At 52.5% G+C, this 16426-nt stretch overlaps 1 protein-coding gene across 1 annotated transcript in view; it reads left to right on the top strand.

Annotated features, from left to right (window-relative positions):
- The window catches only part of LOC142268483 (tyrosinase-like), a 114861-nt gene that overhangs the window by 87488 nt on the left and 10947 nt on the right, over positions 1-16426 (top strand). Inside the window, exon 3 of the mRNA XM_075332360.1 lies at positions 11834-11969. Coding sequence (XP_075188475.1) covers positions 11834-11969 — 136 coding nt within the window. The remainder of the gene's footprint in view (positions 1-11833; positions 11970-16426) is intronic.

Genomic DNA, 16426 nt, shown 5'->3' with positions numbered 1-16426 from the left:
TCTCAATGCATGCCTATGGCGGCCGGATGCGGCGCGATGCGGCAAATACCGCATCCGGCCGCCGCATGCGGTTTTTGCCACTGCGCATGCTCAGTAGCATGCCGCAAGCGGCAAAAACCGGGCGGGCCGCATGGGAAAAACTTATGCAAAGGATGCGGTGTTTTCACCGCATCCGTTGCATAGCTTGCACAGCCGGATTGAGCCGCAGGGCTCAAGCCGGATGTGTGAAAGTAGCCTAAGGGCTTCAAGCTTTTGATGTAGAGCCTCATTAGTGATCGGCTCCAGGTGGTTAGCAGCAGCCGCTGACATGGCCGATGTCACCGGCACTACTGGCTGCTGGGGTGCCACTGTAAGGTGTTGAACAGAGTCTATATCCTGCGGCTCCTCCACCTGCTGGAGGCGGATGGCTCTATCCTTTAGCTGGGGAAACGTTAGTCCTGGATCCTGGATCACCATCATGCTCAGTTGTCCCCGGTGGGAAGGGGATGAAAGTCCATCCAGGAATTGGTCTATCAGCAGCTTATCTGCTCCAGGGGCTAAGGCAGGTTCTGCTAATTTAAGTGCTCTGAGCGCCTCCTGCAAGTTTAAGGCAAAGTCTCTTGCGCTCTCTCTAGGTTTTTGCTTGCATCCAAAGAACCTCATTTTAGCCCGGCTGCCAGCAGTGGATTCAAAAGCTGCTTTTAGTCCAGCTATTATATGCTCTACAGTGTCCTTTGCATCGTCCGGCCAGGATGTAGCCTCCCGCTGGGCATTGCCAGTTAACTGTCCCATAAGCATACCAACACGCTGAGCTTCTGTCAGGGGGTACATGCTGTAGTAGATTTTTAGCTTTCCGATAAAGTCATTAAGTGTGTTGGGCTCACCTGAGTACTGCGGCAGCCACACTGCACCCGGGGTGTACGGCATCAGGAACGGCATGATAGGTGCCGCTGCACCGCCGGGTACAACAGCGTCTCCCTGCTGCGACATCTTTGCGCCCCCTTAATTTCACCAGTCTTCTTGACAGCAAGCCTGGGACACTTTTCTGCGTTTTTGTTCGGGTCGCAGCACCGAGCGCACCTCCTCTGCAAGCAGTGGGCGGAGTCTTAGTTTAGGTACGATGTTTTCCCGCGCGTAGCAGCTAATGGCGCGATTAAAGATGGCGCCTGGAAAATTTTACCAATGATGTTTTTGGATTTTTCCAGGTATCTTTGCAAAGTTTAAAGTCCGTTCTTTGTTGCAACAATTCACAGGGCAAGTCTTTTATGCGATGCAATAAGTCTTTACAGGCACACGTCACCCGGGTTGCAGCCGGGTCCAGTCCGCATCCTGTTCGTGACGCCAAAGATGTGTCGCCAGGGGTTAAGGGGATACCCAGAACCGAGCCACGGGGTCGCTTCTGGAAAGGGGATCACGGTGTCGTGACCCGGTCTGTGCTCCCTGGTTCCACAATAAAAAGGGGGGTTATGTTCGTGACGCCACCCGTGGAATGTGATCAGAGATGACCACCGCTGCTGCAGAACCTCCGGGGTGATGGAAGGCAGCTTGAGATGGGACGGCTCCCCACGGGTAGAGCCTTTTCCCCGGGGCAGTGTGATAGTAGTCTATGGGGGGAGTGCAGGACACGAGCACAATAAACAGGCAGACTCACGGTTTTGCAGTTTCTTTGTCTTTTACTGATGATGGTATACAGCAGAGTACTGTCCACGGAGTCTGTGAGGGGTTCAGGGTTTCTCCCACCCAGCCGGGTCGTTTTGGCTTCCTTGCCCGCACTGTGTGTCTGTGGCCCTGCTGCTGTGTGAACTAGGCAGCTGACCCTGTGCTCCTTGGTACCGACCTGACAGGCAACTCGAGTCCTTCCTAGTATGTTCCTGAACTCTGCGTTTGTTGCTGTGTCTGTGGTAAAGGTGAAAGATCTGGAATCCTCACTTCTCTGGTGGGAACTGTACAGTATGTAACCTGCAGTCTCAGATCCAGCATCCGTTCTGTGTGCTCCACTGGGGTGAGCTCTGCAATGCTCTGCCTCCCAGGAATGTTCCTCTGTGTACTCTGTCTCCTTCCCTCAGACCCTCGGCTAGGCCTGGAATTGGTCAGTGGATCCTGAGGTGAGCTAAAGCCAGCTTCCAACCTGCAGATCCTTTCTCCTCAGTTCTCTGCACTGAACTCACAAACAGAAACTACTGACCATTTCCTCCCCCCACCAGAATATACAGGGAAGCAGCTTGGTCTCCCCCTTCTGGCCAGGAGGTCTTGGTGTTGTGTGTGGGGAGTTAACCCTTTGTGTTGTTACTGGGCCAACCCTGGGGTGCCACATTAAAAAAATGCAAGTCTCTGGATCCTGACTATAACGCACGCAAACGCAGGTGAACGCATGTTGACGCGAGTCCATTACTAATGCATTGAAATGAAAACGTATTTGCACTGGATCCGTTTTTGTGTTAAAAAAACGTTCAGGACGCATGTTAAAAAAACGTAGTGTGAAAGCCGCCTTACGCTCTCTGTCGGACTCCATTGCTTCTTGTCTCCGCTGTGCTCAGCTAGCAGCCTCCTCCTTATACTCCTGAGAGATGCCTGAGCCGAGAACCGCCATCTCTTCTTCGTACCACACCAACCACTGGCTTTTTGTGGTTGGGGTTCCCATCTTCAGCGCTTGTCCATTAGACATCTGGGAGGAGGGGGACTGGATCGCACCCACCAGTAGATCACTTAAGGCCTCTTAAGTCAGTCCCTGGTAGCTCAGGCCCAGATCTGTCTTTCTTCTATAGACTTGATGTGGTCCTCTTTCTGTATTCACTCTTTGGGTCGCTCTCCATTAGGCCATGCACTTTTGATCCCACCGCTACCACCAGTTGTCCTTCTTCAGTATCGCACAATCAACAAAGTGAGAGATAGGTGAACAATCCTAAGGGCGGCGTTACATGGGGCGATATTTAAACAGATGCAAGAAAGAACATTTAATACCCAAAGGACTAAGCTAAGGGGTACTTCTCACATAGCGAGATCGCTGCTGAGTCCCGGTTTTTGTGACGCAGCAGTGACCTCATTAGCGATCTCGCTGTGTGTGACACTGGATCTGGCCCCTGCTGTGAGATCGCTGCTGAGTCCCGGTTTTGGTGACGCAGCAGTGACCTCATTAGCGATCTCGCTGTGTGTGACACTGGATCTGGCCCCTGCTGTGAGATTGCTGCTGAGTCCCGGTTTTGGTGACGCAGCAGTGACCTCATTAGCGATCTCGCTGTGTGTGACACTGGATCTGGCCCCTGCTGTGAGATCGCTGCTGAGTCCCGGTTTTTGTGACGCAGCAGTGACCTCATTAGCGATCTCGCTGTGTGTGACACTGGATCTGGCCCCTGCTGTGAGATTGCTGCTGAGTCCCGGTTTTGGTGACGCAGCAGTGACCTCATTAGCGATCTCGCTGTGTGTGACACTGGATCTGGCCCCTGCTGTGAGATCGCTGCTGAGTCCCGGTTTTGGTGACGCAGCAGTGACCTCATTAGCGATCTCGCTGTGTGTGACACTGGATCTGGCCCCTGCTGTGAGATCGCTGCTGAGTCCCGGTTTTGGTGACGCAGCAGTGACCTCATTAGCGATCTCGCTGTGTGTGACACTGGATCTGGCCCCTGCTGTGAGATCGCTGCTGAGTCCCGGTTTTGGTGACGCAGCAGTGACCTCATTAGCGATCTCGGTGTGTGTGACACTGGATATGGCCCCTGCTGTGAGATCGCTGCTCGTTACACACAGGGCGGGTTCGTTTTTTTATTGTTGCTCTCCCGCTGATAAGCACACATCGCTGTGTGTGACAGCGAGAGAGCAACAATCCTGAATGTACAGGGAGCAGGAGCCGGCGTCTGGCAGCCTGCGGTAAGCTGTAACCACGGTAGATATCGGGTAACCAAGAAGCCCTTTCCTTGGTTACCCGATATTTACCTTCGTTACCAGCGCTCCCCCGCTACCATGCTTCGTTACCCCCGCTCTCACGCTGCCAGTGCCGGCTCCTGCTCCCTTCAAGTGTAGCCGGAAGTACACATCGGGTAAAATTAACCCGATGTGTACTCTGGCTACGAGTTCAGGGAGCCAGCGCTAAGCGGTGTGCGCTGGTAACCACGGTAAATATCGGGTAACAAGCCCTTGGTTACCCGATGTTTACCGTGGTTACCAGTGTCCGCAGCTTCCAGACGCCGGCTCCCTGCAAGCGCAGCATGGCTTCCACGTCGCTGCTGGCTGGGGGCTGGTCGCTGGTGAGATCTGCCTGTTTGACAGCTCACCAGCGACCATGTAGTGACGTAGCAGATCGCTTGTGGGATCGCTGCTGCGTCGCTAAAGTGTGACGGTACCCTAAGGAAATTAAGGAATCCTATTCGGAAATAAAACTCACACCACTAATGAAAGCTAATTAAGGATTCACTCTCTAAGCTCAGTGTTTATGTAAATGTCCTTTTACTATACATCCTCTGCTCTGTTTTGTGCATATGTCGCGGGCGGGGAGGAGGGTGTCAGCACACCGCGCTCACCCCTTCTGCTCCGGATACTCAAGCTCTGGTGCCACTGCCAAGGGAGGGAGTGCTGCGCTCGCTCGGGCCTCTGGGCCCCTCCTTAGTTTAGCGTCCAGCGCGAACCACCCCCGCTCCCCAAAGTACCGGGTGTATTGGACGATGTCACCCGGCATCAGATTGCGGCCAGGATGCTCCTCAGGCAGGTGGGCATTCACATCCCGCCGGGCTATGAACACTTCGGCCTCCAGGCCCGGTTCGTAAATGAACCCGTAGCCCCGGCGGACATCAAACCGCCTCACCTGCCCCTCGTACAACGGTCCCCGGACACGGGCTGTTGCTTGCCGGAGGTTCTCTTTCTCCCGAATGGCCCTGGCCACCAGCTCGGCCTTCTTCCGTTCTCGTTCAGCGATCTCCAGACCCAACGGTACCGGCTCCCTATCCCAATACGGCGCTGCTGCGAGCTCCGGCGCACGGGTCGGGCCCCGCGGGACATCCTGGACATTGCCCACTGTCAGGAATCTGGGCGGCATGTCCCGCGGTGTCTTGGCCTTGGGCGCTGCCTTGCAGCAACATCCCGGCGCTACCTCAGCCCAGGTGTGGGGGATGGGCATAGGGGCTTTCCGCTGCTGGGCCTTCGGCTCGGAGCGGGTCATCGGCTCCGGCTCGGGGGACTTTTTAGGGGATGCCTCCGGTTCAACCTTCGGAATCTTCCACGGCAACACCTCCGGTTTACTACGGGCTCCGGCTACAGGTTGGCCCGCCTGGGCGGGGACGCTGGGTACTGCTACCGGTTGCGGTGGTAGCAGGCCTAATGGCGGGGTCACGGCCTCCGGGACGGGTGGCGAGGGAGGCAGCGAAGGGAGAGGGCTTGGACCGGGCCCCGCAGCCGCGATGACCGGCCCTTCCAGGGCATCGGGACGTGGGTCACTCACCCTCCCTTTCTCCGCTTCCTCCTCGCGTCTCCGCACGGTGGCTACAACGTCCGCCATGTCGGCCTCCCACTCCTCCATGAGGAGCTGCATCTTCACCTGCAGCCGTTGGTAGAGCTGCGCGGTCCGGATCTCCACCCACGCCGCGGTTCCAGGCGCGGGGGCTACGGTGTCGCGGGACGGCATCCACATGGTGACTTCTTCTTCCAGGAACGGGATGTCTGCAGAGTCCTGGCGTCCCTGCTTTTATAGCTGCAGCTACATGCAGCCAGCCGCCATCGCGTCCCCCTTAGCTCTTTTTCGGCCCCTCCTCACTTGGGGCGGGGTCTTGGCCTTCGCGCCTCTGCTACTCGAGAAGACGCTCGAGCGGGAACTTTTCGCGCCAAAGATGGCGGCTTTTGAAATTTTTCAGCCGGATACCTCCGGCGGTAATAAGGCGCACCTCTACCAAACGGCAGAGCGGTAGGATCCTGTTCGTGACGCCAAGTTGTCGCGGGCGGGAAGGAGGGTGTCAGCACACCGCGCTCACCCCTTCTGCTCGGGTCCGGCGGCTGCCGCTGCTCAGTGGTGGCTCGAGCCGTGGGCCGGATCTCGGAGGTTCTCGAGCGGCGCTCCTCGCCCGTAAGTGAAAGGGGGTTTTTGGGGTGTTGGGATAATGTCCGTGACGCCACCCACGGTTGTGGTGATTTCACCACCGCTGCTCAATATGGGGCTCCCGGGGATGGTGATGCGGAGCAGCCAGGTGTTGTGTTGCCCCTCCGTGGGTAGGGGTTGGTGATCCCGGGGCCCGGTGATGGAGCGCAGGGTGCAGGGCCTGGTGGGCGCAGGGACGCGGGGGCAGCGCTGTGCCTTGCGGCACTGTGGTACTCACTCAGCCTGAGACAGTGACACAGTCCTCGGTAAACAAACGGCTGGTTGGTCGGTCCCACGGACGGCTGCACTTGCTCACCCAGTCGGTAGCGGTGATGTCCCTTATCCTTGCACCTAATGTTCGTGTGTTGGTAGCGATGGGTTCCCACCGGTAACCCGCTCCCCGGCTTCAAGCTGGGCCGGAGGAGCTCTACTCTTTGCCCGCAGGCGCTGGCCCTCAGAAACTGGTGCCCTGGCGGTGGCGGTGTCTCTGTTGTACAGGTTGGGCTGTTGCCTTCAATCGGGACTTGGTTGTTGGGGGATCTGCGTCCCCGTCACTGACGGATTTGGCAAATTATGGCGACTCCTAGCCTTGCCGGGGTCCGAGAGGCCCCTGCCCTGGTGCTGACTGTCCTTTGGTACGCTGCTCCAGACCGCCGGGTCACTACCCGTCCGCGGTCCTTCCAGGAACTTCCAAACGGTCACCCCTTCAGACAATCACCACCGTTCCTGACCTTGCTGACTCCGTCCTGCACACAGCTGGACACACTTCAAGCTTTCCTTCTGTAACTGTTCTCACTTTCCTTCAGCTTCTCTTACTCCTCCTTTACCACCTCCACTTCTCTTCACTACTTTCACTTCCTTAGCTCATCTTAGCTGTTTACTCCTCTCCGTCCCTAGCTTGACTGCTGGTTTTTCCCGCCTCCAGAGCTGGGTCCTCCTCGGTGGGCAGAGCCAACCGCCTGGCCCACCCCCCTGGTGTGAAACCCAGCCTCTGGAGGAAGGCAACAAGGATTTTAGTAGCTTTGGTGTTCCTAACTGGGATGTAGGGTGTGATGGTGCATGACCTGTGACCCCTGGCTTGCCCAGGGCGTCACACATATATTTGTGTTTCTTCAGATATTTTGTCATACCATGCCTGAGGAAGAGACCTGAGATGTCTGGAAGCTGCTTTATAACATCATATTTTATTTTAGTCGCCATTAAAAGGTATCACAACTACAACATTTTAACTTTGTTTCTCTCACTGAGAGCGATCAATCATGGGGCGACATATCGTGCGATCACTTGAGCGATCGTACCCGCCCCCGTCATTTGTGCGTTACGGGCAATTTGTTGCCCGTTTTGTATAAAGTCGTTTACCCCCCGTCACACGTACTGTGGGCGGCGAACATCCACTTCCTGAAGGGGGAGGTGCGTTCAGCGTCACAGCGATGTCACACAGCGGCCAGCCAATAGAAGCGGAGGGGCGGAGATGAGCAGAACATAACATCCCGCCCACCTCCTTCCTTCCGCATTGCCGGCGGGACGCAGGTAAGCTGTGTTCGTCGTTCCCGGGGTGTCACACGGAGCGATGTGTGCTAACTCGGGAACGATGAACAACCGGTACGCAGAAGGAGGAAAGAGATTATGAAAATGAACGACGTGTCAATGAGCAACGATAAGGTGAATATTTTTGCTCGATCACAGTCGCTCGTAGCTGTCACACGCTACGATATCACTAACGATGCCGGATGTGCGTCACGGAATCCGTGACCCTGGCGACATATCGCCTGATATATCATAGCGTGTGACGCCGCCCTAAGAACCTTTATGTTCATGAAAACCAAAAGGTCCATAAAACAATCCTCCACACAAGAGGGTAAAATAGTCCTGGAGCACGGATAAATGCCAAGGGAGATAAAAGTCACAATTCTCCAGCTGTCTTACCAGGGTAATCAGCGTTTCTCGAAGTCTCTCTGGAGTGCTGGCCGTAGCATCAGCGCTCAATACAGGATCCATTTACTGCTTCTGTTTGTACAAGGGGCTGCTGATAAGTTCTTAGCTTTACCCAGAAAGAAATGAGATAGGATGATGAAACTTTCCATTATTCCACACTCTCTCCACTGATGACAACACACTTCTTACATCGGTATTTCAAGTTCTTTAAGCATAGCAAACAGAAGGATTTCAGTTGTGCCTCTACCCAGGCATCCATAGCAGCCATGGCATCAGAAATGGTGTGACATTTGGTACCTTGAGGTGTTTGTTCAGGTTTGGAAACAGATGATCGTCGAAGTGAGCTAGATCTGGTGAATAAGGTGGGTGGTCAAAGAGCTGGAAGCCCAGCTCTGCCAGTTTTGCCGTGGTCGCTTGTGCAGTGTGAGCCGGGGCGTTGTCTTGCAGGAACAAGATTCCTTTGGACGCTTGCCGCGCCTTTTGGGCTTCAGAGCTGCCTTCAATTGATCCAAAAGTTTAATGTAATACCTTTCATTGATGGTGGAACCCTTTTGAAGGTAGTCCACTAGCAGCACACCCTCCTTATCCCAGAACACAGACGCCATCACCTAAGTGGCTGATTTTTGCAAAATCAACTTCTTTGGACGAGGAGAACCACTGTGCCTCCGGTCTTTTGACTGCTCCTTGTTTTCAGGGTCATACAAATAAATCCAGGTCTCATCCATAATGACCAGTAGATACAGGAAGTTCTTATCAGGAAACACTGAAATGGTCCGGGAAGTTTTCACTCGCATGTGTGGCACCCTTGGGCTTCAGGCGCCACAAGGTATTACACCACATTTATGGGGTAATATCTATCCCGGGTCAGAAGGAGGTTAACATGCCGGTGCCTTCACAAAACACACTCAAACAACAACAGGTACTTACTCACAAGGGGTTGGACTAGGGCAGACAGGGTTGCCAACTTTCAAGAAGCATGGGACTTCCCCAGTCACTAGGACAACCACAGGGGGCGGGTACCACATGGGGTAGAAGTAGGAGCAACAAACCTACTTACAGAAGAACCTTCCTGGGCACAGCTTGGGATGACATCTAGCACTGATGTACCGCCCCGCGGCCTTGGCTGCGACCACCAAGTCGCTCGGATCCGTGCTCGTTCTGCAGGCGGTGGCTCGAGCCTTCCACAGACCCAGGGTCACTTCACTCTGTAAGGGGGAGGCTGGCGCTGCACGCAGGGGATGCGGGAATTTCGGGTGATTGCTCGTGACGCCACCCACGGGTTGTGGTGATAGTGGACATCACAGCTGCGGTAAAGGTGATGGGGCTCCCAGGAGCGGTGTCAGGGCGCAGCTTTGGTGTTAACCTCTCCGTGGGTAGGGGTGGTGTGTCCCAGGGCCCGGTTGCGGGGAGCTGGCGCAGGGTGCAGGGCTGTGGTGTAGTGCTGCAGGACTCACGATTGAAAGACACAGAGTCACTGGTAAACCAAACGTGGTGGAAGACGGGAGGCCCACAGCCGGCTGCAGTCCACTAGGCGGGTTGGCAGAGTCCCCCTTTCTCCTGCACCTAAGTGTAAGTGGACCACGGTGCTTAAGCACAGGTGGTCCGCTCCCCAGCGGGTTTGCCGAAGGAGCTCCTTTGCCCGCAGGCGCTGGCCCTTTGTTCTCTGGCCTCTGGCGGTGGCTACTATCCAGTCGGGTTGGGCTGTTGCCGTCAATCGGGACTGTGGTGGGAAAGAACCCCGGGAGGTCCAGATCCTCAATCAGTTAATTTGACTAAATGGTGGCCCACGGCCTAGTCAGGGTCTGAGTACACTTCCTGGTGCTCCGGTAAACTGTTGGCTCCCCGGTTCGGTTCCGGCGGGCTTCAACCCTGTCCCGGTCCCTACGGTTCCACCGGTCGTGTTCCCGGTCTCCTGCAGACGGCCCCTGCCGTCTGCCTGCCTGACTGTTTAAGGGCCCTGGGTAGGGGCGGTGTGTCCCAGGGCCCGGTTGCAGGGATCTGGTGCAGGGTGCAGAGCTGTGGTGTAGTGCTGCAGTACTCATGATTGCCTGCCTGACTGTTTAAGGGCCCTGGGCTCCAACCCAGGCCCTACGCAGAGCTGTACTGAACTCCTCAACTACCACTCTAGACTGAACTGCTGTTTTCCTGCCTCAGGCCAGCAGACTCCTCGGTGGGCGTGTCTTTCTGCCTGACTCCGCCCACCTGGTGTGCCTGTGTAACACTGAGGGAGACAATCAGGGATTTATGTGTGACAGGTGTTACCTGTCTAGTGTGGTGGGGGTGTAGGTGGTGTTGTGTCCTGTGACCCCTGGGGTGTCCAGGGCGTCACACTGACAACTGGAGTTAGTGTTCCTCTTTCCTCATGGACGCGTGGCAGCAGGAGGCTCGGCCCGGGTTCTGAATAACTACAGAGGGACACTTCACTAACAAACTTTCACGGGCTCCGGCGGTGACCGCCGACTATCCGGGATCGGCTGGAGCCCATCATGGAAGAGAACAGTACCTCGGGCAGCGCTTGAAGGACCTGTGAGTAAAAACACTTGGAAACGCAGCCCCTGCCTATGCCTCTCCTTTAACTGGTGCCGATGCCCAGCGCTCCCACCAAACCCCTGCCATCCTCCCGGGGTAATCCCGCTCTGCCTGTGGGGAGCGACACCATTCTGGCTGAACCTGACACCTGCCCACGGTGAGATACCCTGCAGTGGCGGCCCCCATCCCTGGCAGCGGACCACATGTGGCGTCACAATACTTAGAGACTTTCCTAAACCCTCCGACTACTACCTCCATCCTCCCTGCCACCCTCCAATCCTCCCTCCTCTACACTTCGGGGCAACAGAACCGAGCCAGGCCACCCCATGATGACGTGGAAGGATCTGCACCCCGGCTCGGCAACGAGTAGGTTAAAACATCTGCCCGATGGGGTGCTACACATGCTTCTCTGATCTGTGGTCAGACATTTGGGACCCACTTTGCAGAAGCTTCCTCATGTCCAAATGTTCATGGATAATGACACAGACAGGCTCAGGGGCAATCCCCATGATGTCTGCTATTGCTTTATCTGAGATTGATGGATTCTCCAGTATGAGGTTGTGCACAGCAGCAACGATCTCCGGAACAACAACCGCTCTCGGGTGTCCAGGACGCTCCTCATCATTGGGGCTGAAGTGGCCCGTTTTACATTTGACAACCCAGCTCTTACCTGTGGAATATGAAGAGCATTGATCCCCCAATGCCTGCGACATATCACCATGAATATCCGCCGCGGACTTTCCTTGCAGAAACAAGAAATGTAACCCTCCTCTGCTCTCAGATGTGTGAATATCGCATTAGACTCCGCCATTTTGTTTCCCGCGTGCGTAGAACACTGTTGTCATAAGCAACAAACATAAATTTGAAAACATATATTAGACACATAAGACTTCATGTGATGTAACATTCGTAACCATAGAAACAAAAAAAAAAATCACAAAGCCAAATAGTTATCAGCAACCCCTCGTACTCCTCGGGCCCTCTCCTTATATCCAGGGGTAAGCAAACAGATTGGATGTTTTTCAGGCCCCACTCCCCAGACCTAGGGATGAAAACACTACAGTGAGTATCAAAAGGCATAGACCCATCCAGACTGCCGATGGGGATTATTGGACCTTCCGTGATGTGATCAAGAGTCTACACAGAATAATACAGAGCAAAAAGGCAAGGCTCCTAAAATCAGTAACAGTGTGAACATAGACAAAACGATACCCACCATATCACCCCATCGCAATATTGTTATGTGCACTGCACTACGCGCTCAAATAACTGAAACATCTGAGCCATTTTCAGCACAAACTTATTTTTCTGTAATTTCCTATTTGTTTCCTGCAGGTTTTAGGAATAGGTTTGAGAATCCTGCCACGTCTATGCACAATCTGTTTCACGCGTACTGTGGAGGAACCATGTCTCAAGTCGCCATCGCCAGTAATGACCCCATCTTTGTCTTACACCACTGTTTCCTAGACAAGTAAGTAAGAAGAAATGACAGTACAAATGCCAATAGCGGCAGCTCATTCTGAACGTCACATAACTATTAGGAAATCTCTGATACTTGTAGTTACATAGTTACATAGGTTGCAAAATGCCCCTGGACTTATAATGAATTGTGTAGTAGAGGAAGTTGCTATCAGGGCCTAATAATGAATTGTGTGGTGGTGTAGAATACGATCAGGGACTTATAATGAATTGTGTAGTAGAGGAAGATGCTATCAGGGCCTAATAATGAATTGTGGGGAGGGCGCTATCAGGGCCTAATAATGAATTGTGGGGAGGGCACTATCAGGGACTAATAATGAATTGTGTGGTGGTGTAGAATACGATCAGGGACTAATAATGAATTGTGGGATGGAAGAGCACTGTCAGAGCCTAATAATGAATTGTGTAGTAGAGTAAGATGCTGTCAGGGCCTAATCAGAGACTAATATTGAATGTGGTGGTGGTGGTGGTGGTGGACTCAATTAGGGCCTAATAATGAATTTATTGGTGTAGGAGGATAATATAAGAAACTTTTAATGAATTGTGGGTTAGGACACTATAAGGGACTAATAAGGAAGTGTGTGTCAGTAAAAGATACTACCAGGTCCTAATAATGAATTGCGTAGTATTAGAGGATGCTATCACGCAACTTTACTGAATTGTGGGGCAGGACACTATCGGGGTCTAATAATGAATTGTTTGAGGGAGGAGGATGCTATCTGGGACTTTTAATGAATTCTGGGGTAGGAGACTATCAAGGACTAATAATTTGTGTGGTGGTTATCAGAGCCTAATAATGAAATGTGTAGTGGAGGAGGATGCTATCAGGGACTTTAATGAATTGTGGGGAGGAGACTATCAGGGACTAATAATGAATTGTTTGATGGAGGAGGATACTATTAGAGCCTAATAACAAATTATATGGTGGAGGAGGATGCTATCAGAGATTTTAATGAATTCAGTGGTGGCGGAGGAGACTATCAGGCACTTTTAATGACTTGTGGGCTAGGACACTATCAGGGACTTCAAATACATCAAAAAGACTGACCTGCACATCCAACAGGTGTGGACCGGTGCTAGCTGAAAACACAATGTAACTCATTACATCCATCTCCTGACTATAATGAGGGTGATCTGCTCACTGCTCCATCTCCTGATTATAATGAGGGTGATCTGGTCACTGCTCCATCTCCTGATTATAATGAGGGCGATCTGGTCACTGCTCCATCTCCTGACTATAATGAGGGTGATCTGCTCACTGCTCCATCTCCTGATTATAATGAGGGTGATCTGGTCACTGCTCCATCTCCTGATTATAATGAGGGCGATCTGGTCATTACATCCATCTCCTGACTATAATGAGGGTGATCTGGTCACTGCTCCATCTCCTGATTATAATGAGGGTGATCTGGTCACTGCTCCATCTCCTGATTATAATGAGGGCGATCTGGTCACTGCTTCATCTCCTGACTATAATGAGGGTGATCTGGTCATTACATCCATCTCCTGACTATAATGAGGGTGATCTGGTCACTGCTCCATCTCCTGATTATAATGAGGGTGATCTGGTCACTGCTTCATCTCCTGACTATAATGAGGGTGATCTGGTCATTACATCCATCTCCTGACTATAATGAGGGTGATCTGGTCACTGCTCCATCTCCTGATTATAATGAGGGTGATCTGGTCACTGCTCCATCTCCTGACTATAATGAGGGTGATCTGGTCACTGCTCCATCTCCTGATTATAATGAGGGCGATCTGGTCACTGCTCCATCTCCTGATTATAATGAGGGTGATCTGGTCACTGCTCCATCTCCTGATTATAATGAGGGCGATCTGGTCACTGCTCTATCTCCTGATTATAATGAGGGCGATCTGGTCACTGCTCCATCTCCTGACTATAATGAGGGCGATCTGGTCACTGCTCCATCTCCTGATTATAATGAGGGTGATCTGGTCACTGCTCCATCTCCTGATTATAATAAGGGCGATCTGGTCACTTCTCCATCTCCTGATTATAATGAGGGTGATCTGGTCACTGCTCCATCTCCTGATTATAATGAGGGTGATCTGGTCACTGCTCCATCTCCTGATTATAATTAGGGTGATCTGGTCACTGCTCCATCTCCTGATTATAATGAGGGTGATCTGGTCACTGCTCCATCTCCTGATTATAATGAGGGTGATCTGGTCACTGCTCCATCTCCTGATTATAATGAGGGCGATCTGGTCACTGCTCTATCTCCTGATTATAATGAGGGCGATCTGGTCACTGCTCCATCTCCTGACTATAATGAGGGCGATCTGGTCACTGCTCCATCTCCTGATTATAATGAGGGTGATCTGGTCACTGCTCCATCCCCTGACTATAATGAGGGTGATCTGGTCACTGCTCCATCTCCTGACTATAATGAGGGCGATCTGGTCACTGCTCCATCTCCTGATTATAATGAGGGCGATCTGGTCATTGCTCCATCTCCTGACTATAATGAGGGTGATCTGGTCACTGCTCCATCTCCTGATTATAATGAGGGCGATCTGGTCACTTCTCCATCTCCTGACTATAATGAGGGCGATCTGGTCACTGCTCCATCTCCTGATTATAATGAGGGTGATCTGGTCACTGCTCCATCTCCTGATTATAATGAGGGCGATCTGGTCACTTCTCCATCTCCTTACTATAATGAGGGCGATCTGGTCACTGCTCCATCTCCTGATTATAATGAGGGTGATCTGGTCACTGCTCCTTCTCCTGACTATAATGAGGGCGATCTGGTCACTGCTCCATCTCCTGATTATAATGAGGGTGATCTGGTCACTGCTCCATCTCCTGACTATAATGAGGGCGATCTGGTCACTGCTCCATCTCCTGATTATAATGAGGGCGATCTGGTCACTTCTCCATCTCCTGACTATAATGAGGGTGATCTGGTCACTGCTCCATCTCCTGATTATAATGAGGGTGATCTGGTCACTGCTCCATCTCCTGATTATAATGAGGGTGATCTGGTCACTGCTCCATCTCCTGACTATAATGAGGGTGATCTGGTCACTGCTCCATCTCCTGACTATAATGAGGGCGATCTGGTCACTGCTCCATCTCCTGACTATAATGAGGGTGATCTGGTCACTGCTCCATCCCCTGACTATAATGAGGGTGATCTGGTCACTGCTCCATCTCCTGACTATAATGAGGACGATCTGGTCACTGCTCCATCTCCTGATTATAATGAGGGTGATCTGGTCACTGCTCCATCTCCTGATTATAATGAGGGTGATCTGGTCACTGCTCCATCTCCTGATTATAATGAGGGCGATGTGGTCACTGCTCCATCTCCTGATTATAATGAGGGCGATCTGGTCACTGCTCCATCTCCTGACTATAATGAGGGAGATCTGGTCACTGCTCCATCTCCTGATTATAATGAGGGTGATCTGGTCACTGCTCCATCTCCTGATTATAATGAGGGTGATCTGGTCACTGCTCCATCTCCTGACTATAATGAGGGTGATCTGGTCACTGCTCCATCTCCTGATTATAATGAGGGCGATCTGGTCACTGCTCCATCTCCTGATTATAATGAGGGCGATCTGGTCACTGCTCCTTCTCCTGACTATAGTGAGGGAGATCTGGTCACTGCTCCATCTCCTGACTATAATGAGGGCGATCTGGTCACTGCTCCATCTCCTGATTATAATGAAGGCGATCTGGTCACTGCTCCATCTCTTGACTATAATGAGGGCGATCTGGTCACTGCTCCATCTCCTGATTATAATGAGGGTGATCTGGTCACTGCTCCATCCCCTGACTATAATGAGGGCGATCTGGTCACTGCTCCATCTCCTGATTATAATGAGGGTGATCTGGTCACTGCTCCATCTCCTGATTATAATGAGGGCGATCTGGTCACTGCTCCATCTCCTGACTATAGTGAGGGAGATCTGGTCACTGCTCCATCTCCTGACTATAATGAGGGCGATCTGGTCACTGCTCCATCTCCTGATTATAATGAGGGCGATCTGGTCACTGCTCCATCTCCTGATTATAATGAGGGCGATCTGGTCACTGCTCCATCTCCTGATTATAATGAGGGCGATCTGGTCACTGCTCCATCCCCTGACTATAATGAGGGCGATCTGGTCACTGCTCCATCTCCTGATTATAATGAGGGTGATCTGGTCACTGCTCCATCTCCTGATTATAATGAGGGCGATCTGGTCACTGCTCCATCTCCTGATTATAATGAGGGTGATCTGGTCACTGCTCCATCTCCTGATTATAATGAGGGCGATCTGGTCACTGCTCCATCTCCTGATTATAATGAGGGTGATCTGGTCACTGCTCCATCTCCTGATTATAATGAGGGTGATCTGGTCACTGCTCCATCTCCTGATTATAATGAGGGTGATCTGGTCACTGCTCCGTCTCCTGATTATAATGAGGGC

Source organism: Anomaloglossus baeobatrachus, unplaced genomic scaffold (assembly GCF_048569485.1).
Source record: "Anomaloglossus baeobatrachus isolate aAnoBae1 unplaced genomic scaffold, aAnoBae1.hap1 Scaffold_304, whole genome shotgun sequence".
Lineage (NCBI taxonomy): Eukaryota > Metazoa > Chordata > Amphibia > Anura > Aromobatidae > Anomaloglossus > Anomaloglossus baeobatrachus.
This window is presented reverse-complemented; position numbering and strand designations above follow the sequence as displayed.